Source organism: Fusarium oxysporum, chromosome V (assembly GCF_013085055.1).
Source record: "Fusarium oxysporum Fo47 chromosome V, complete sequence".
NCBI lineage: Eukaryota > Fungi > Ascomycota > Sordariomycetes > Hypocreales > Nectriaceae > Fusarium > Fusarium oxysporum.
The window spans coordinates 4,365,409-4,384,714 of NC_072844.1; the positions used below are offsets into that span (position 1 = coordinate 4,365,409).

The following is a 19,306-nucleotide window of genomic DNA, read 5'->3' on the forward strand; positions in this document are numbered from 1 at the left end:
CCGTTACTAACTTTCTTGTTGGAATTCTTTTGAAATTCGAATCAAACCGACATTGCAGCCCGCGCTTACTGCACCTCGTACACGATACTCCAGCGGATTTGTGGCGTGCATCACAAGCCAGCTTGACCTGTCGACATGCAGTGCAGCTCTTTGCACGGCTAGGTCTTGGATGCATGGTGACAATGAATGGCTGAAGCGAAAGGTGACGAATCGTTAGACCCGAACTGGTCGACAGGTTTTCTCACGACAGACTGAGACAAGAGGAACGAAAACCCGGTGTAGATGGCGTTGACTCTTCGTTAAAGACCACGACTGAAATCCGAAATGCGAAATTCGCAGTTCAGGACAGTCTTGGCAGATAAACTCCGAAGAAATGCGGGGCTGATAAGTTGGTGCTTACGGCTTATGGGCAGTGGGCTGTCAGATTTGTCTGCTTTGTAAGCCACGCACCTACAAGATAAGGCGATGACTTGCGTGGAATTGGGGTTTTGGGTCTACAAGGAATCCCAACACCCATGGCAGTGCCAGAATGTCGCACTCTGCGCGGCCTTCAACCTCAGAGCGTTCATTAGGTAGGTATCAGACTGCGAATCTCGCAGTTTCGGTTACGACACTTGTGGTCTCATCGATAAACCTATAGGAAGGAAAGACCCCGGTCTGTTGGCTTACGTTCTCATAACAATGGCAAGTATATAAAGCGACAGCTAGAGTCCAGCTCTTAGATCTCATCGCCAATTCAGTCCTTTTCCCTGATTCCTGTCTCGCACCAACGCAACATGTCAACAGAACAAGACCTACGCAAAGGCTGCCACGCTTTGATAACGGGTATCCATACTTCATATGGCTACGTTCCATCTACCTCTGCAGGAATTGTATTTTGTATCTTGTTCGGTCTCTCTACCATTTTACACGTAATTCAGCTTGGCCGGTCGAAGCTTTGGTGGTGCGTCGTGTTCATCATTGGCGGTCTAGGTATGTTAAAACCACTCTATCCATGAGTATGGGCTCGAATTAACCATTTCCAATAGTCGAAATCATCGGCTGGGCTGGCCGTACATGGTCCTCTCAATGTCCTTACAACTCTACAGCATTTCTCATGCAGATCTCGACACTGATCATCGGTATGCACTCCGATCATTGTCTGGTCAATCCCTCTTGACTGTTAGCTAAGTGACTGATCATTGGTAGCCCCTGTTTTCTTCACTGCTGGTGTTTACATTATTCTTGGCCGCTTGATCCAGGTCTTCGGCCGCGATTGCTCCATTCTTCGACCGAGCCTATATCTTTGGATATTTTGTACTTGCGACGTGATTTCCCTGGTTGTCCAGGCAATTGGTGGTGGTTTGGCCTCAGCGGAAGTGAACAAAGTCAACGGCAACACAGATCCAGGCACAAACACCATGGTTGCGGGAATAGTCTTTCAATTGGCTTCCATGAGCGTGTTTGTTGCTCTCGCAATCGACTTTCTGATTCGGTCCACTAGACGAGGCATGTTAAAATCTGGAAAGCAGTCCTCCATTCCTATCCTAAGTGCCATGACGCTGTCATTGTTATGTATCTATCTGAGGAGCATATACCGCACTATAGAGCTTTCGCAGGGCTGGACGGGATACCTTATTACGCATGAGCGGTACTTTATCGCGTTTGATGGGGCCATGATGGTAATCGCTGTTGGGATTTTCAACTTTATCCACCCTGCAACCTTCTTGCCTCGATCATCAGCAGAGGATACTGGGGAGTGGCTGGAGATAACGCAGAGATCTGAATTGAGAAAATAGAGCTTATGCATTTACTGGATAATCCGGAGGGGTAGCTCTTGAATATTATACAAAGTGTATAATTACATTACAATAGCTAAATAACATATAACTCCTATCTCACTATAATAATAGCTTGTATTTATATATATTTTAAACCCTTATATAGGTATAAATCACTTTAGCCTATGTATTCTATTAGGCACTTAGTCTCTTTCTTCTCCATTTCTCTGCCATTCTCCACTGAACCCAGACCAGTGGTGAGAAGAAAACAGCAATCGCCGTGAGCACGAGGAATGCGTTCCGAATCTTAAGCTTGGTGATCATAGGCTGTATCACGCTGACGCCCGCAGCGCCGAGGAGGCAACGGCACAGGTTATTTGTTGCCGTAGCACCAGCTGAGTTATACGGGAAGCAGTCTACTAATATCGTCGAGTTGATGTTGAAGATGGCCGTTGCAGTAGATGCAATGATAAATTGCAGACCCAGGGAGGCAACCAGATTCCCAGCAAAGTGTCTCCTTAGGTCGTTGAACTCATAGCTGGGCCCGTACAGCGCCATTGCAACGATGAAAATAATGCTGAAATAAGGCATTAGTGATAACCGGACATGTTCAAAAGGAAAGTCCTGCCGGGACTTGACGTCCACGTTAGCGAGTCCATGCTCTTGTTTGTATCGAGCCTCGGCGCGTTTGAAAGCTCTATCCATCAGTTGACCAGTGCATACCGACCCAAATACACATCCGATTCCATTTGGAAGGAAGCAAAGGCCCACTTGCCATTGTGTAAGGTCGGGGAAAGTCTTGAGCAGCACTGTTGTGGTTGAGGACGTGACCATACTCCAGATGGTGTACACAAGAGAACCCCAAGAAAGGAGAACTAGAATATCCTTTCTAAGGATATACGTCAGTGGCTCGATGATCGTCTTCCAAGAGAGTTTTTCTAGCTTTGGTGCTGGCGGTGTAGGAGCATTGCGCCATTCCTTGGGAGGGTAGAAGAAGTAGGACCAGGGCTTGTAAAAGCCTCTGAGAGGAACGTTGCCATTGCCAGCTATCCTCCGCTGTGTCTCTGGTAGAAACACCAACAGCCCTAAGAGGACCAACGCACTAAATACAAATAGGAACCAGAAGATGCTTCTGAATCCCCATGCACTATTCAGCAGTCCACCAATGACAGGACCTATAGCTTGGCCAATCATTCTGTATCAAAGCTGTTAATCAAGAATCTTTGTAGCTCTGGGGATATGCATACCTTATGCCGGCGTTGGTTCCCATGAAGCCTGCTCTCTCATCGGGTTCTGCTATGTCGGCAATCACACCAGTGCTGATGCTAATTGTCGCAGCCGATCCAGCGGCTTGCAATCCTCGCAAAACCACAAGCATGGCCAGGTTAGACGTGAAAGCTAGCGACACGTTTGCGGCGAGGTAGATTACTAAGGCGATAACAAATGTGATACGACGACCACGCGAATCTGAGATGGAGCCATACAGTGAGGGTGCGATTCCTTGAACAATCATATACACGGTAATAGTGAAACCAACGTCGGTCGCACTGACACGAAGGTCCTTGGATATTGTATCGATCGCTGGGAAGTAAATGTTGGATGACAAGGCGGAAAACGCTCCACCTAGGGACACCATGTACACAGTCATCCACTTTTTGTGCTTGGAGAAGATATGACGTGGTCGTGCGAGTCCGTCAGGCGTTTGTGGATCTACCTCTTGTTCGCTATCACCTCCTGTGTACGGCTGAAGCTCGACTTCTGTTCCAGAATCAGAGTGAGCGCGAGTTGGTGTTGGTGTGCCATTGTTCGGGGTATAAGGGGGTGATGAAGATGCTGGCGTCGAAGGAAAGGGTCCCCTGCTTTCCCCAAATTGGTGATGATCCATCTTCTTGAACTGGGACTTAGATAGAAATAATATTTGGTAGAAGTGGTGTGAAGAAAAAGGCAAAGTGGGATGGGACTTGGACTTCTGCCAACTAACAAATGGATTGATGTCTTCTATAATATAACCAGACGCAGGACCCTTGAAAGAAAGACCTTGTTAATAAAACGACTATTAAATCATAAAGCGATACGTGCTATCTCATAGCAATCTGTTTCATCTCACCCATGTGCATGGCTGATTGGATCACTGTTAGGAAGATGTTGATCCCTATCCACTAAAATCACCGACATAGCATTGCCATGTTTCATGCACGTGCCCGTCCGGCACAATTCATCGAGGTAAATTCTCGAGTATGACAGAACACAAGACGCGTCACTAGTATAGACTGTACGAGCCAGTCTTAGATATTCAGGGGCATATCGGCTTTTGAGAATTGCCGGCGCTAGTTGCTGTCGCTATCAGCTAGTAAAGCTCGCAGCAGGCAGTGTATTTTTAGGTATATTTTATAGCTTATCTGCTAATCCTATATTAGTATAAGCAAGGAGGCAAGATTTAATATTATATAATAAGTGAACGGCATTACAAGTTCCTGTTCTACTTACCAATACGCTTATTATTATTCCAAGAACCACGACAAGACTATAGTAATAGTAATTAATCCCTATGTAACTTAGAATATCGCAGTTAAGGAATAAATAGCTATGCTCTGGCAGTTTAATAGTTATACCGATCTGCTGCCTAGGGGTAATAAGACATCTCTGAAGTAAGGCAGAGCTTTCGACATGACTCACAATAAACTCAGATTTGGCATGCTCTTCTATTCAATGGCGTAAGTCGTATATGCCTACTGAAACAAGACAGGTACCACCTAAATCAGTTAAATCGCCTATCTTTAGCATAACTGAGGTCTTCGTAACACGGCCGCGTTTGAACATGAGACAGAGTTCAGTGATAAGGTGAGAGGCTTACGCATTCATTGACATCATAGCACTCGAATAACTCCGGTACATGCATAGTTTGGTAATACCGAGTCGTCTCGGAGATCACCGTTCCCGGCCAGAAACCCTTTTGCGAACCATGATTGAGAAGACACCTTGATGTTAACCTACGAGTGTGGGCAAAAGTCTTGCTTCAGCCACTGCAGCATGCCACCCAGTTGATCATGCTTTCGGTGAGTATGCAAGAGATTCATTCTCTCGGAGCGCATTAAGCATCCAACACTTAAGCAGCTTATACATTGGACCTTTATTTACGTAATATTAAGCTCCTGGTACACTCTATGGCGAAGCAAAGCCGTCATAGAGTGTTAAGCACCTGCATCGTACTGCATACGAATATGAAAACAGACCTGTAAGCTTATCAACAAGGCAAATTGATGCTTATTAGCCATTGGTCTCTAAATTGGCTCTGTGGCGGTTGCCAAGACCGCGTCAGCTCTGACAGCACGGGCGTTTTTAAGCTACGGTAAACTAGCCTTGAAACGAAATAAAACAGGTGAACTATGCCATTATTGGCTAGAGTCCAGACATTTTAGGCCGGTATCTCGGCAATCCGGCACAGATGGGCGTCGATCCCCACCCCCAGGGAAAGTCAATTGGTACACGGGAGGCGCATATGCTGGACTTCAACTAGTGAAAACGCCTACCCTATCTTTTGAAAGACTGGGAGCGCTTACGCGGCCTTCCCGCAGCATGTTACATCTCATATTTGTCTATACAGTAACCCTGAAACCCAGATTGAAGATTGACTTACCAAATAACTTGACCTCTCTTACTCCACTTTGCGTTCCTGCGAGATACGTTACTCGTCTGACAGCGTTCGTTGACGTTGTTCGAGTGCTTGATCAAGAAAGGAAAAATCAGAGAACAAGAGTGTATTGAAAAAGCCTGCAGCCGATAACAGACTGTGAAGTGGGATCATGAAGGGTTACCAAACCCCACGATATGACTTGGAGTCCTCTGTCGAATACATGGATGATGGCAGTTCGTTGGATAGAGGATACGAGGATCCGACGGACTGGCCTGAGCCTCTGGAAATCAATGGATTCGTACCAAGACGACGAAATTTACATTTTAAAGGCTTGGGAGCATCGACGTTGCCCCGTCTTCGAATCATTCAGTTTCGAAGGAAGATGCGAAGGACCTTCTGTGTGTTGATTATTGGCTATCTCTCCATGACGTGAGTTCCGCTATCCTCTTGGCGCATTCAGACTGGACTCTAGAGAGCCATGCTAATAAGATAACTCAATTTGGACAGTGGCCTGTTCCATATTCTAGGAAATACCTTACATCATTACTTTCCGGACGAAATGGATCTGATCGTTCACCCATGGATCGACTCCGCGGCGGCAACAATTGGCGTCGGACACTGGTTGTCCGACTCAACAATGACTGCGCAACCTGTGCGTTGCCATTCACATAACGATTATTTGAGGAATGTGCCACTTTTAGAAGCCATTTCTGCGGGCTGTCCGAGTGTCGAAGCCGATGTATGGAATGAAGATGATGACCTGTATGTGGCCCATCGTCATTTCCAGTTGGAGGCCAACCATACGCTGGAAGGTTTGTATATCAATCCACTTCTCGGCATTTTCGACCGCCAAAGAGACACCTTCTCATGTGGACGAGAGATGCCTTGTCACTCCCCCTCGACTGTTAATGAGCCTCTCGCTGGAGTGTTCGAGTCTGATCCGGACCGGCCGCTGGTCGTCCTCATCGATTTCAAAACAGAAGGAAACGCAACCTGGGAGAAACTTCAGAGACAACTCGAGCCACTTCGACGCAGAAACCTGCTCACGCATTTCAACGGTACAACCATTGTACCTGGCCCCGTGGTGATTGTCGGCACGGGAAACACCCCATTCGATAAAATAACGGCAAATAACACCTACCGTGATGTCTTTTATGATGCACCACTGGATCTATTGGCTGATACGTCTCAAATTTGGCCAAATCCAAACAGAGCTCAAGCTGAAAGCTCTCAAATGCCGGACAACTGCATTGAGCAAGGTGTATTGCCGAGCAGCATTGAACGAAGGGAAGTCAGGACATACAACGTGGAAGAAAGTAAAGTCTCAGACAAATACAACTCTCATAATAGCTACTATGCTTCTGCTCATTTCAAAAGAGCAGTTGGGCATGTTTGGGGTTCGCGATTGTCGCAAGAGCAATTACAGCGCATCCGGGCCCAGATCCATGGTGCTCATCGATTAGGCCTAAAAGCCAGGTATTTCGGTGTGCCAGCATGGCCTGTTGGGCTGAGGAATCATATTTGGCATATTCTAACACGGGAGGGTGTAGATGTACTCAGTGTTGATGACCTGCGACAGGCAACTACATGGGATTGGAGGAAGAAGAAGGGTCTGTTCTTTTAGCACTTTTGTATTTGGTTAATTAACCATTTAATTGAATGCCCCCTGAGGATAACCAGGAGTGGCTGGACATGACTTTGCGATGGGGATTGAGAAGGCTCGTGCATATATGCAGTCAATCTCAAACAACGGCTCTTCAATGCTGTAACGTATCTTTAAATTGAAATCGTGATATAAGTTTCATCTCACTGTGATGATGGCTTACGTCCGTATACATATCGAACCCTCATGTATGTGTGAATCTTTGGGTTTCTGATAGCTTTGCGGATGCTCATTAGGAACAGCTGGTATTCATCCTTGGGCCACTTCAATAACTCATTCCACATCATAGTAGTATATCCTAGGGGTTGACGTTAGCTAGTCAATAAGTGAGAAGAGAGAGGCCTCAAGCTACCTTCAAGATCAGTTTCCAAACAGGCGCGAACAAATCTCCCAACTTCGGCGAGCTTCGGGTCTTTCGGCCAATCTCCCACAGGAAGCTAGAAGTCTGTCAATAGATGTTTCCTCGAGTTTGAACGACTTGCAGCGGCTACCTTATAGTCAACAGTCGTGACGTCTTCAAAACCAGCGTCCTTGAACCCTTGAACCTGCTGATCATATACGAAGAAGGGATATCCGAGGATCTTTCCACCTTCTTCAAATAACTTTTTATATAGTTTCAGGTTTGGCTCTTTGTCAATAGTGCCGTCATCACTACGAAACTCGACATCAGCTTCGGCAGACTGAACCCAGCCTCCAGGGACACAGCAGCGGTAAGCCTCAGAGAAAAGGGCAGACCAGTCTTTTATAGCACCGAAAATGTAACGGATATGAATAAAGTCGAACTCGTTAGGTTCCCATGTCCAGTTGAGAGCTGCATCGTCTATTTCGAAGCGAACATTTGGTGGAACCCATTCTGGTTGACATGGTGAGAGGTCGGTACCGATAATCTCGGCACTCGGATGACGATCAGCAAATTCGCTAGATCTCGTCAGCTACAGGCATGCAAAGGAACCAGTACTGCACTTACATCGCCCAGATTCCTGATGCAGCTTGTCAGCAATGCATGGAAGGAATAGGTCTGAAATAACTTACCAGTTCCAGTGCCGACGTCAAGCACTTTCTGGCGAAGCACAAAGTGGTCAGCGACACGACCAATATAGCCATATTTGGAACGGAGATACCAACTTTAATATCGTCTGCTTCCAAGGGAGGGAGAAACAGCTTATCATCCAGCAAGATTGTCAAATAATGGTGACTATGAAAGATCAGACCTGGAACAATGGTTTCGGGTAACAAAGGCCATACGTCAAGTCCACAGACTCTAGCTGTTGATCGTCATTGGGCAAAAAGTAGTTGGTGGTAAATTTATCGCTGTGATAAGTGCGCCCTTGGCTGCGACGATATTCGAGGATACTGGCCGAGACTGAAGCAGTCGAGCTTTCTCTAGAGTCGGAGAAATTGGCATTTAGTCACTCTTGGATATTTTGAAGGGACAACTAACGCGTCTGTACCAAGAGTGGAATCGGCATCGCCTTCAGCCTCGTTGTCCTACAAAGGAGATGAACTCATGACTAAACCGTGATGAGGTATTTAATCCACGTACGTGCTCGTCATTGGCAGCGATAAGATCTGTCTGTTGCGGCGGTGAGGCTACGGCAGGCGATGATGGTGTTTCTGCCGGATTGGGTGACTGCGAGGTTTGGTCTGCCATGGTGACTGGAATGATTAGAGTTTGTGTCTTAGTTAATTATTCGACTCCATTGAACTGGAGGTGGATGAGAAGAATGAGGGGCGATCTGTGATCAGCATGGGTCTGAAACACGTGATATACAAGGGAATGCGACAAGATTTTACAGAATTTGTATTACTGTGGATGCTACTGTAATCTCGGCTACCCAATGAATCAATCTTGTCTTTATCTGTCATCTTCATCCTCGGCAATCCAATAAGCTTCCACCTCAGCAATACAAGTCCTCGCTCCAGGTGTAACAGCAATAGGGAAACCGCCATAATCTGGGTCGTCGTTAGGCATCATCATGAATTCGCCGTGCCTTGTCTCATCTCCATTCAAGATTCTCAAAGTCTGCAGGTTTCCGTTTTCATCAACCTCCTTCTCCTCGCCCCAAAGGATCCCGCCAAAGGTTGCGTCCTTGCGAGCTGCTTTGAATCGGGCGTGAAAGCCCCGGCCGACGAGGAGGAATTTGGAGTTACCCAAGTGAATAATCATTCCAGCACCAGGGCCAGGCTTGCCAAAGACAAAGCAGCGCTCAACAATGACCTTGATGTCGCCGAATGTGCGAGTCCACTGTTCCGGCTTCTTCTCGCTTGGCTCTTCGTCAAAAAAGAATCCGAAGCGATCTTCGGGTGCAGCATCAAGGAAATACTGCTTGGTCTGGCTGAGAAGCTTGAACTCGCGGCCAATGACATCAGAGCCGGTGTCGATGCCAAACGGACTAGCCCCAAGAGCACCATAAGTCGCATAGGATAACCAGATGCGTCTTGCTCCATACTCATCACGTCTTTGTTCTGGGATGAAGAGAGTATTTCCTTGCTCTGTATAGTTGCGGCACACAGTTTCGTAGTCATGGAAGTATAGATCCGGTGCTAGTAGATCCAGAGAGGGCGTGTTAAATCGCCAAATGTCCAGAACATGTGGGCAAGGACCTCCGGATGGGTAAATTCCAGGCTTGTCACCACCGCCGACAACAACTGGTGCGCCCCCACCAAAGTCCAGTTCCGATTGTCCTTCAATGTTGAGCCATGTGTTTGTGTATAGAGGGATGGGATACGCCGCCTTTCCTGCTGCGGCAACTCGTCCGACGTAAGAGGAGATTAAATGCGCCATAAAGGCCTCATCGGCTGCTGTTCCAGGCCCAAAAAGGGACTCCCAGGAATGATTTCCTGATGAAGGAACACTTGAGATTCGTTTCTTGAATCTGGAGTGGGTATCGACGCGGCTCAGATGTTGTAGGAGATCACTTGGAATGGGTTCAGCAAACGCTTTGTTGGCTCGGTGCGATCGATCCCGAGAATCGCCGAGGACTCCGGTCTCGTTCTGTACTTGAACCATCAAGACAGTCTGGTGCTGCGAATCAACTTCTGCAAGATGTCGTAAAAGAGCAGCGAAAGCTCGAGAATCAGCTTCGCATGCAGCATCGCATAGTGGAGTAATCATCTCGAGTGTCCTTTTGACGCCACCAGCTTCAAGAACTTGAACTCGGGGGAACCGCTTGGAATCTCTCTTGACCCATCTTGGGGCGTATGTGGACAGGCCGTTCTTGTATGTTCCGAACCAGAGCAGAACGAGATGCATATCATGCTCTCTGGCGCTTTGTAGAACAAGATCAAGCTCACTGAAGTCAAAGTGGCCTTCCTTGGGCTCAATCATTTCCCAAGTTACAGAACCGAGCAATGTGTTGATGTGATCGGATTTCATCTTTGGCCAAACCTCGCTCATGAACTTTGCGGAGCTGAGTGATGAATTGTGAAGCTCGCCAGGGAGCATCAAAAAGGGTTTCCCCTTGACAATGAGCTGGACTGAGCCCTTGTCAGACCGCCGAAGATGAGGGTATGCATGTTGAGCTGGTGCTGTTGGAATTTGTGTGGCAGTCATAGTTGTAGAGTGTTAAAATGATATAAAACCAACAAGTTGACAAACATGAAATTGATGGTAGTTATGAATTGCAGATGGTTCAAATAAGTTCAGTATTTCCCGAACTGTATAAAATAGAGTGTAGGGTTGGTGGATCATGCGTTCTAGTGCAGAGCTCCAGCCATGCATACAAGGATACTCGGATTTACTTCGCACTAACCTGGGAGAAATCGCACCAAACCTCGGCGAATAGTTGTAGCATTCCCGGTTGCGGGGCAAAGGTCTCCGAAGTTTGGGTAGTATTGACCAAGGCTCCCCCATTCTGCAGTTCCGACTCGGGTAATAATGATCTGATGTCTGTTTATTCGGGTCACGTTTCTACCCTCAAGGGCGGAGTGTCAAGCACCCCAATTCCCTGCCAACAGTCTAGATCATCTAGCTTCCGAAGTAATCGCTCGAGTTTAATTCTCGCATCCCCTATCTCCACTTCACCCACGCCATTCCCTAATTGAGTCTGTTCAAGGTACGCGGCTCCAATGTCCCGAATCTTGGGGACAAGGCTGCTGCCGTTTGCATCAAAGACAGCCCGGGGAAGATGGTACAGGATTTCTAACAGGTCGTCTACGATTTTCTGATGTTCTAGTGCGCTCTTGTCCGTTGGCCCAAATTTCTGAAGAATGTTGGAGCGAATGTTGAGACTTGTCACAAATAAATTGGCGATTTGGACGTCGTGTCCCTCTGTGACATGTGCGGGACGTGACAGACCGCCACGCCACCGCAGCTCGGGCGGGAGATTATCCAACACTCGTTGGATCTTTCCAAGATATCTCGTAATTATAGTCTGTGGTTCCGTACCGTCGGGAACTTGCTGCACCTCTTGCCAGATGAGGAATAGGTCGCTCAATGAGTTAAGTCCTGGGACATAGGTCGTGTCATCTCCATGCCAAGGTGGCTCGTGACAGCTGTCTGGGGCTCCAGGCTCCATCTGATTGTCAGAGAGAGGGAGGGGTCTTGGAAAGTTCTCGATGCGATCTTGACTAAGTAGGCTGATGGGTAGTCTTCCGAAAATGTCCGCACTACTGTAATATGCGACCTGTTTAGCGTTGATCGAGTCGTCCGCTTCCAGTGCCGGAACTTACCATGCGCTAGCAAATAATAGCCATATGAGTCTCCTCAGGAGCTGTTGTTCAGCCTCATCATGCTCATGTATCCGATAATAAGCCAGGTACCTGGCCCCTGCAGCTGCCTCGCTCAAGGCGTGATAGGCGCGCATACTGCTCAACCCTGATTTTGTGGTGGCGCTCATGGCTGTCCCGATATTGTACAAGGCGATGCACCTGTCCATACTAAAAGAGTCTCGGGTAAATTGACTCTTGAGTAGCCCGTGAGCATCAAGGAAGTCAACGCAATAATCTACAGTCACTGGCCCATAGTCACCCCGCGGTAGTGTGGCCTTAGTCGCTGCGCATACACTGATGACAAGCCCGCAGAACTCGGCGTCAACGTCAGCTACCCCTTGCTGGAGGCGTTGGAGGAACCGGCGCCGGAGTAAGATCGGAGCTAAAGGGTGGATCACATTGAACCAGTCCCCAAGCAGGCGCATGATGATCGGCTCCGGGGCAAACGCGGAAAGCCATTTGCTACTGAGTCCAGAGCAGGTGCAAGTCGCGGAACGGCTCACAAGGCCCAGGAACTGAGGACTTTGAAGTGGTGTTGTTGATTGGCGAGCATCATTGCTTCCGCCTGGTGAGATGGAAACGTTGTCTGGAGAAGGGATTCCTGGGATCCCTGCAACTTGCCTTTGAGATTTTTGTGCATGTCTGCTCTGCATCAGTATGCCAAGATGATTAGCAACGTACAATCGACTGACTTGTTTGGAGGACCACGCTTCCTTCTTGGCCGTTCATGAGTACAGTCCACATTTAAAAACTCGCAGCCTTGACATCGCTGGCAGTTGGGATCATACGTGCACTACCGAAATTGTTAGAATATCAACAATGAGGGGTAGACAATGGCGTTATGGGTGCCGCAAGGTTACCAACCCGGATTTTCCTTGCTCTGCAGACATCACAAGCTGCTTGGTTCCGAGACCTTTGCCCCGGATTTGCTGTCGATGCACCTGCGGAGCCAGAAGCAGGGGCGCTCTCGACTGTATCAGCCATTGATTCCAGGCTTTACTGCGGAGTAATAAGGTGACGGTCTTTGTGCGTGGAATCAACTTGCAAAAAGGAAAGAGATAGTCCGAGGAGAATATTCGGATCACCTGCTCTCTTTTAGAGTCTTCTGTATGGACCACTTCGCCGAAATCTCGGATATACTTCAATGGCCTTCCCTGAATAAGAATGGTTCGACTGCAGGTAGTCATCAAGCTCAGACATTCTTGTCCAATTAAAGCCACCAGCGCCGTGGACCATCTCCAATGGCCTAGCCTGTTGTGATTTAGTCTCGCAAACAAACTTCTCAACCTTGTCTTCCCCATGGGGAGAGCAGGAAAAGCATGGCAAACAGTACCATGCAAGGACCATGATGTATCACAGTAACGTACTGGCACGAGACTCATGGCTTGATTTTTGACTAGTATGTGGCTGTCAAGTATAGACACTGATGCCAGACACTTCCTTGTCCTGGATATATAACTCGTCAGGGAAGCAGCCAAGATCATCCCTTCATCAATAGGTGCTTCAACTCCCAGTCTTTTGACCAATTGGCACATTCACCAACACTCTGGCTCATCATGGCCTCAAAGGAAACTGATGTCGACATTTCAGAGGAGACCCATGCTCCTCAAGGCTCAACTTTGCCTTTCTGGAAACAGACTGAGCTGAGGAAGCTGTACCTTATGATGGTCTTTCTCTTCATGGGCTCGACTACCCTCGGCTACGACTCTAGCTTGCTCAACGGTCTCCAGACAATGGGATCATGGCAGACATGTAAGTAATTTCTTTGAACGTCAGTACTCCTCTCAGCTGACATGATGATATAGTTTTTGATCACCCAGAAGGAAGTCGACTAGGTATCTTTGGCGCTATGCCTGGCTTCGGAGGTCTCTTTGTCCTTCTCTTCGCTCCATATGTCGCCGATGGACTGGGTCGAAAGAAAGGCACAGCTATTGGTTGTGTTATCGTCATTGTCGGCGCTCTTATGCAGTGTTTTCCTCAAAAGGGCCACGGACCACGACGCGACGCCCTATATCTCGTCGGCCGATTTATCATGGGCTGTGGCTCCAACATTTCCAACGCCACTTGCCCTCTCCTCATCACCGAGATCGCCCATCCCCGACATCGAGGCAAGATCACGACCGTGTATAACACGCTTTGGTATCTTGGGAGTATCATCGCGGCCTGGGTATGCTTTGGAACTCTGAGAAACCAGACTGGAAACATCCAATGGGTTCTTCCCACCGGACTGCAGTGTCTCATGCCTGGTATCCAGCTTCTGGCCATCTTCATTGTGCCCGAAAGCCCGCGATGGTTGATTAGTAAAGGACGTGAGGAGGAAGCTCGCAAGATTCTTGTCAAGTACCATGGCAACGGAGACGATAACGATGATTTTGTCAGGTGGGAATTCACTGAGATCGTCAACACCATTAGACTCGAGCGTGAATCATCAGACAATGGATGGGCAGAGCTTTGGCGTACCCCAGGTAACCGCAAGCGATGCGGGTTGATTATTGCTACTGCCATCTTCTCTCAGTGTAGCGGTAACGGTCTTGTCTCATACTATGTAAGAGGAGCCCAAGGCATGATACGACTGGGAGTATAAACTGACCTTGACCACAGCTTGCCGCGATTCTGAAAACTATCGGTATTACGGAGTGAGTGAACATGTATGCTGCATTACTATCGAGAGAAGCTAACACATTCTAGTGCTGTCACTCAAGCATACATCAACGGTGGCCTCACCATCTGGTGCTGGCTTGTCTCCCTTCTCGCTGCTTTCTTTGTTGATCGTGTTGGACGAAGAGTTCTCTTCCTCTTCGCCGGCATTGGCATGCTCATATCCTTCACCATCTGGACTGCATGCAGCGCCGTCTACGCAAAGACTGAATCGTCTGCTGCTGGTATTGCCGTTGTCGCTATGATCTTCCTCTTCTACGGCGTGGCTGGTGCTGCATGGCCAGGATTGACAGTATCTTATACTGTTGAGATCCTACCATATAACATCAGGGCCAAGGGACTTACGCTCTGCTTTTGCTTTACAGCTCTCTCAGGGGTATTTAACCAGTGGGTGAATCCTCTTGGGTTGCAGCAGCTTGCATGGAAGTTTTATTTCGTTTACATTGTGATGTAAGTCACTACCACTTGCGCCAACGCATAAACTAGACTAACATCGTCTTCCAGCCTGGTCATTGAGTGTCTCGTGATCTACTTCTTCTTCGTCGAGACGAAGGGCCCTACTCTGGAAGAGATTGCCGTTCTTTTCGATGGACAGAACTCTGCTGCTGGGATCGCCAAGAGCCAAGCGCAGATGAAGAGTGCAGTTACAGAAGTTGAACACGCTTAGGAGGTTTGGTTGGCGAAAGTATTGCTCATGAGGGGTAGAGACAAGTACATGTCTGCAGGTGCAGCTAGCCTCTATTGATGTTACTTGTAATATGAAGCTTTAGTCCAACCTGCTCTGCTTAAGATTATGACTCATGAGATAGCAATACGGACTGATATAGATCCCTTCTTCGTCTGGACTACGATCAAGTCATGATCATATGTGATATCCTCAATTGTTGTCTCATGTAGGCGCGCCCTGGGAATAACTCGAAAAGCGAGCAAAGCTGCCATGATGTAGACTTCACAATAAGCGAGACTTGAAAAAGAAGTTAACAAAAAACCCGGGCTTGAACAACATGCAACTTACTTTTCACCAATGCATGCACGACTACCCTTACCAAAGGCAATCAATAGCTTCTGTAGTTTGAAGTTGGGCTTCCCCTCTTCCAACCATCTCTCCGGAGTAAAGTCGTCCGGGTTGGGAAAGATCTCTTTATCCCAGTGATTGATCATTGAAGTCATACCGATAGGAGTGCCTCTTGGAATCACCCACTCAACGTTACCATCCTTACTTTTGTATACCAAGTCTTCTTCGCGGGCAATTCTGGCTGAGCGGTGAGATACACCAGGCATTACACGAAGGGCTTCGTGGATGACGGCCCAGAGGTAAGGACGTTGCTCGAGCTCGGTCCATTTGAGGTTGTTCGGATCGACTCCTTCGAGATCGGCCATCAATCGTCTATTTGTCAGTGGCTGAGCGAGAAGATAGTAGGTGATAACCGTCAGAATGGCCTGTTGAAACATGTGATTACCAACGTCGTATATGAAATGAAGAGTAATTACTTACGGCAGTAGTTTCGGTCCCGGCTAGGAGGAAATTGAACCCCTCTCCCGACAACCGATACATTGATTTCTCCGACTCCGGCAGCGATTTAGACTCCATCACATCGGCGAAGACTCTTCCCCCCTCAGGGTTCTTCAGAGCAGCCGCGATGTACCCAGGGATGACAACATTCATCTGTCTCATTACTGCTTTAATATCCTCACCTAAGTAGTCAGACAGGAACGGAAGAAGCTGAGCCATCTTCCTTGCAAAGACATTGTGTCTCATCATGTAGGCACTCTGGAAGAAAGACTTGACCCAAGTAGCCAGATTCGGCTCCCAACCATCTTGAGCGATGAAGCCCATGGATTCACCAAAAGCGTACTGAGATATAATGTCTGCGGTAAAGCAGTTAAAAGCTTCCTTCACGTCAAAGGGCTCCCCACCAGCGTATCGAAGCATCTTGTCAATAGTCATCTGTGCAAATTCTTGCACCTCGCCCTCGAGTTTGAGCATCTGATGACGAGAGAAATACTTGGACAAGGCTCCTTTCCGCATACGGTGAACTTCGTGATTAACTGTTGAGAAACCAGTCACAGAAACGGGACCGGCACCCCCCGTGTTGAGCTGGTGCTGCCATTTGTCGCGGATTCGGCCTGGCCCAGCATAGATTTCGTCTGTGAAGTACGGATCCGAGCAATGGAGCTCATCCGGGTTTATTCGCACAATTGGACCTGAATTGTGTTAAGGGATATTTTTCGTGGGACAGAACTCTAAAATTTACCATAACGCTCGTGCATGCGACGGATTTCGCGTCCATACCGCCCTACCCGCCACCAATCATGATATGCCTCGTACAGGTAGCTTGCTGCAGCAATCTTAGGACCTGGAAAGCGGTACAAAGGATGTAATGGCGAAATATTGTAAACTACCAGTAGTATACGATAAGCAAGCCAAGAAGTAAATAGATATGCGATGGTCTGGAACAAAACAGCGGCGGTAATGCTGGCCGGCAACACTGCCATTTGATCCATGCTGACGAGAATTTGTAAGATGAAAGTGAGAGCAACCAGTGGCTGCGCTGACAAGAGGGGCTTATATCACCGACAGAATGGATATGGAATTCGACAGGTCCCATTTTTATGCTTAGAAATGGGGCAGCGTTTCATTCAAACATTGATTATTGGCTGTATCTATACGCTTTTAGTTAAGTAGTCCGAGTGCCCCTGTAAACTTGTGGAGTGATGAATCCTTTAGATCTCTGCATTTGAAGAGTTTTCACAGGTTCTGGAGATTTACGATGAGAAATATTATAAGTTTAATTCAAAATCTTTAACAAGACTGTTGTGATATAGGACGGTAGCTTTAGCTAGTAGTTTAAATGCATCTTTAAACCCACTGTGCATGAAAGTTGAAAGAGAGGGACTGAAATAAAAGAGGAACAACAAAAGAAGGGAAGAATAAGCAAGACCAAGAAATATTTCGCCATCAACTGTATATGGGTTGCTGAGGCGACTGCAACAAGCAGCTGCATTTACAGTTGTGGTTGCTTGAGCAGTGGTCGGAGCAACTATTCTGATTGCAACATTAAACTGATGTCCCCGGTAGTTTCAGGCATTGAAATCAGACACGTGCAGCAACATCAAAGGCACTGTTCGCGGCAGTTCCACCCATTGCACTGAATCCGGTACAGGACCCTGTAGCTCTTTCATATTGTATAGCAACGCAGGAAGGAAAAGCAACGCAGAAAGACACACACTGGTTGAAACTGTTTGACGGAGCTGTTCCTACCGATGTACCGCCTGTAACAACGCTGTTACAGGAGATAGTAAAGTCGACACCCGAGACGGTGTATGGATTGCTTGTGTTCTCGCACTCACTGGGCGGTGCTGCAGTAGTTGTAGTCGACGTGAGATCTGTAGTGGTGTCTGCGGTACTGGCCTCGGTAGTAGTGGATGTGATCTCTGTTGTAGACTCTGAAGAGGTCGTAGACTCGTTTATAGTTGTCTCTTCAGTACTTGACAACGTACTTGGGCTAGCTGACTCTGACGACGTCTCTGAGGTTGAGCCAAAAGTTTCAGAGGTCGTATCGGTTGGCCCATCTGACGTGACTGTGAGCAAACTTGTAACCTCCTGCTCAGTAGACGAAGATGCCTCAGTACTTAAATCGCTGGAGAAGATTGATGACTGGGTGGTGACAGAAGATTCAACAGGTTCGGAAGAGGCAATGGTAGATGTTACAACGCCGAATGTCTGTGTGAGGGTTGAGGCAGATGTATCAACAATCTGGGAAGAAACGGTGATGGGGGCTTCAGAACTAATGGCTGAGGCAGATGAACTGATCGTTTGGGAAGAAACAGTGGAAAATACTCCAGTACCAGGTTCGGAAGAAACGGTGGATGACACAGAGCCGAATATTTGCGAAGAGGTCAAGGTAGATGTGTTAATGATCTGGGAGGAGGCGGTGGGAACAATCTGGGAGGAAACGGTGGTAAATGCTTCAGAACCAGATGGTTCGGAAAAGGTACTACTTGGTTCAGCAGAGCTCAGAGAATTGAACTCTGTAGATACGGTCGTTTCTGCTGTTGTGGGCTTTCCGCTGCTGACACCTCCGGAACTGACAGCCTCAGGTGTTGTTGCCTCAGGTGTTGTTACCTCAGGTGTTGTTACCTCAGGTGTTGTTGCCTCAGATGTTGTTGGCTCAAGTGTCGTTTCCTCAGATGTGACTGGTAAAGCGGAAGTTGAAGTCTCAAAACCCACAAGCTGACTATTTTGACATTGCGTAACTGTATCATGATAAGCATGTGACATTGTAAAAGCACCGACGTTATTCTTACCGTCATAGACACCCAGAGTAACTGGAACGCATCCAGGAGGACTAGCACTAAAGGTGATGTATACTTGGCCACTAGAGTCCTGACAGAAACCTGCCTCACCATTTGGTAGGCCCGAGTTCTTGAAAAAGAGTGTTCGGCCAGTAGTTCCAAAGGTTTTCGTAATGGAGCCCTGGACAAAAGAGTCTTCATCTTGGACACCCAGCGCCTTGTAATCCTCACCAACATAAGACGTCGGTAAACCGTTAACGAACAGCTGACCTTCGGCCAAGTTGAAGGTCAAAGCAAAGGTACAAACATCTGGGTTATCAGCGCCGACAAAGCCTCCGATTTCTCGTTTCTTAATATCGCGTTTTTGGTTACTGGGTGCCTGGACGAGGAAGATGACAGATCGTCCGGGTGGTTCTACAACACCGGTGGAGGTGGGAAGGGTGGAAGAGGTTATGTCTGTTGCAGATAGCGAAGGTGTGACAATTGGCTCGGTCAAGGATCCGGTCATCGGACCAGAGGATGGCGCCTCAGAGTCAGTTCGTGCTACACTCAAAGTCGACAAGTCAGAGTCAAGTGTAGGTGTTG

The 19,306-nt window shown here is 47.7% G+C and overlaps 8 protein-coding genes across 8 annotated transcripts; 3 read left to right on the plus strand and 5 right to left on the minus strand.

Annotated features, from left to right (window-relative positions):
* Window positions 1-776: 776 nt before the first annotated feature.
* On the plus strand, window positions 777-1,778 carry FOBCDRAFT_261443 (RTA1 like protein-domain-containing protein; the record flags this gene model as incomplete). The annotated part of the gene is made up of 3 exons (XM_031185387.2): window positions 777-972; window positions 1,029-1,121; window positions 1,189-1,778. 3 exons carry the CDS (start codon window positions 777-779, stop codon window positions 1,776-1,778), a joined length of 879 nt encoding a protein of 292 aa, XP_031041029.2.
* Window positions 1,779-1,955: 177 nt separating this feature from the next.
* On the minus strand, window positions 1,956-3,645 carry FOBCDRAFT_202395 (major facilitator superfamily domain-containing protein; the record flags this gene model as incomplete). The annotated part of the gene is made up of 2 exons (XM_031185388.2): window positions 1,956-2,955; window positions 3,008-3,645. 2 exons carry the CDS (start codon window positions 3,643-3,645, stop codon window positions 1,956-1,958), a joined length of 1,638 nt encoding a protein of 545 aa, XP_031041030.2.
* A 1,759-nt stretch (window positions 3,646-5,404) lies between these two features.
* Window positions 5,405-7,032, plus strand: FOBCDRAFT_224749 (uncharacterized protein). The gene is made up of 2 exons (XM_031185389.3): window positions 5,405-5,823; window positions 5,902-7,032. Exons 1-2 carry the CDS (start codon window positions 5,564-5,566, stop codon window positions 7,016-7,018), a joined length of 1,377 nt encoding a protein of 458 aa, XP_031041031.2. The 5' UTR covers window positions 5,405-5,563; the 3' UTR covers window positions 7,019-7,032.
* FOBCDRAFT_224750 (S-adenosyl-L-methionine-dependent methyltransferase) lies at window positions 7,010-8,751 on the minus strand. Its single transcript, XM_031185390.3, has 9 exons — window positions 8,601-8,751; window positions 8,499-8,545; window positions 8,303-8,440; window positions 8,183-8,252; window positions 8,090-8,117; window positions 8,025-8,037; window positions 7,549-7,975; window positions 7,410-7,494; window positions 7,010-7,355 (listed from the first exon to the last, which is right to left on the minus strand). The coding sequence occupies exons 1-9, from the start codon at window positions 8,706-8,708 to the stop codon at window positions 7,201-7,203; spliced, it is 1,071 nt and encodes a 356-aa protein (XP_031041032.3). The 5' UTR covers window positions 8,709-8,751; the 3' UTR covers window positions 7,010-7,200.
* A 94-nt stretch (window positions 8,752-8,845) lies between these two features.
* FOBCDRAFT_184040 (uncharacterized protein) lies at window positions 8,846-12,496 on the minus strand (the record flags this gene model as incomplete). The annotated part of the gene is made up of 5 exons (XM_059608587.1): window positions 8,846-10,585; window positions 10,810-10,939; window positions 10,972-11,668; window positions 11,729-12,414; window positions 12,449-12,496. The coding sequence occupies 5 exons, from the start codon at window positions 12,494-12,496 to the stop codon at window positions 8,913-8,915; spliced, it is 3,234 nt and encodes a 1,077-aa protein (XP_059467273.1). The 3' UTR covers window positions 8,846-8,912.
* An 827-nt stretch (window positions 12,497-13,323) lies between these two features.
* On the plus strand, window positions 13,324-15,161 carry FOBCDRAFT_162432 (general substrate transporter; the record flags this gene model as incomplete). The annotated part of the gene is made up of 5 exons (XM_031185393.3): window positions 13,324-13,519; window positions 13,573-14,312; window positions 14,369-14,403; window positions 14,456-14,875; window positions 14,930-15,161. 5 exons carry the CDS (start codon window positions 13,324-13,326, stop codon window positions 15,090-15,092), a joined length of 1,554 nt encoding a protein of 517 aa, XP_031041035.2. The 3' UTR covers window positions 15,093-15,161.
* Window positions 15,162-15,436: 275 nt separating this feature from the next.
* Window positions 15,437-16,930, minus strand: FOBCDRAFT_240506 (cytochrome P450; the record flags this gene model as incomplete). Its single annotated transcript, XM_031185394.3, has 3 exons — window positions 15,437-15,865; window positions 15,921-16,630; window positions 16,681-16,930. 3 exons carry the CDS (start codon window positions 16,928-16,930, stop codon window positions 15,437-15,439), a joined length of 1,389 nt encoding a protein of 462 aa, XP_031041036.3.
* A 1,651-nt stretch (window positions 16,931-18,581) lies between these two features.
* FOBCDRAFT_320111 (uncharacterized protein) lies at window positions 18,582-19,229 on the minus strand (the record flags this gene model as incomplete). Its single annotated transcript, XM_054704820.2, has 2 exons — window positions 18,582-18,682; window positions 18,734-19,229. Coding segments are annotated over 2 exons (597 nt in total), but the record flags the coding sequence as incomplete, so codon positions are not given.
* Window positions 19,230-19,306: the final 77 nt, after the last annotated feature.

Bases quoted from the DNA above. Each gene is read 5' to 3' on its own strand.
- FOBCDRAFT_224749 (XM_031185389.3), top strand. From the start codon at position 5,564: ATGAAGGGTTACCAAACCCCACGATATGACTTGGAGTCCTCTGTCGAA. The intron at 5,824-5,901 runs GTGAGTTCCGCT...CAATTTGGACAG, and splicing joins ATTGGCTATCTCTCCATGAC to TGGCCTGTTCCATATTCTAG.
- FOBCDRAFT_224750 (XM_031185390.3), bottom strand. From the start codon at position 8,708: ATGGCAGACCAAACCTCGCAGTCACCCAATCCGGCAGAAACACCATCA. The intron at 8,441-8,498 runs GTTAGTTGTCCC...CTCCGACTCTAG, and splicing joins TCCACTCTTGGTACAGACGC to AGAAAGCTCGACTGCTTCAG. The intron at 8,253-8,302 runs GTATGGCCTTTG...GATCTTTCATAG, and splicing joins CTAGAGTCTGTGGACTTGAC to TCACCATTATTTGACAATCT.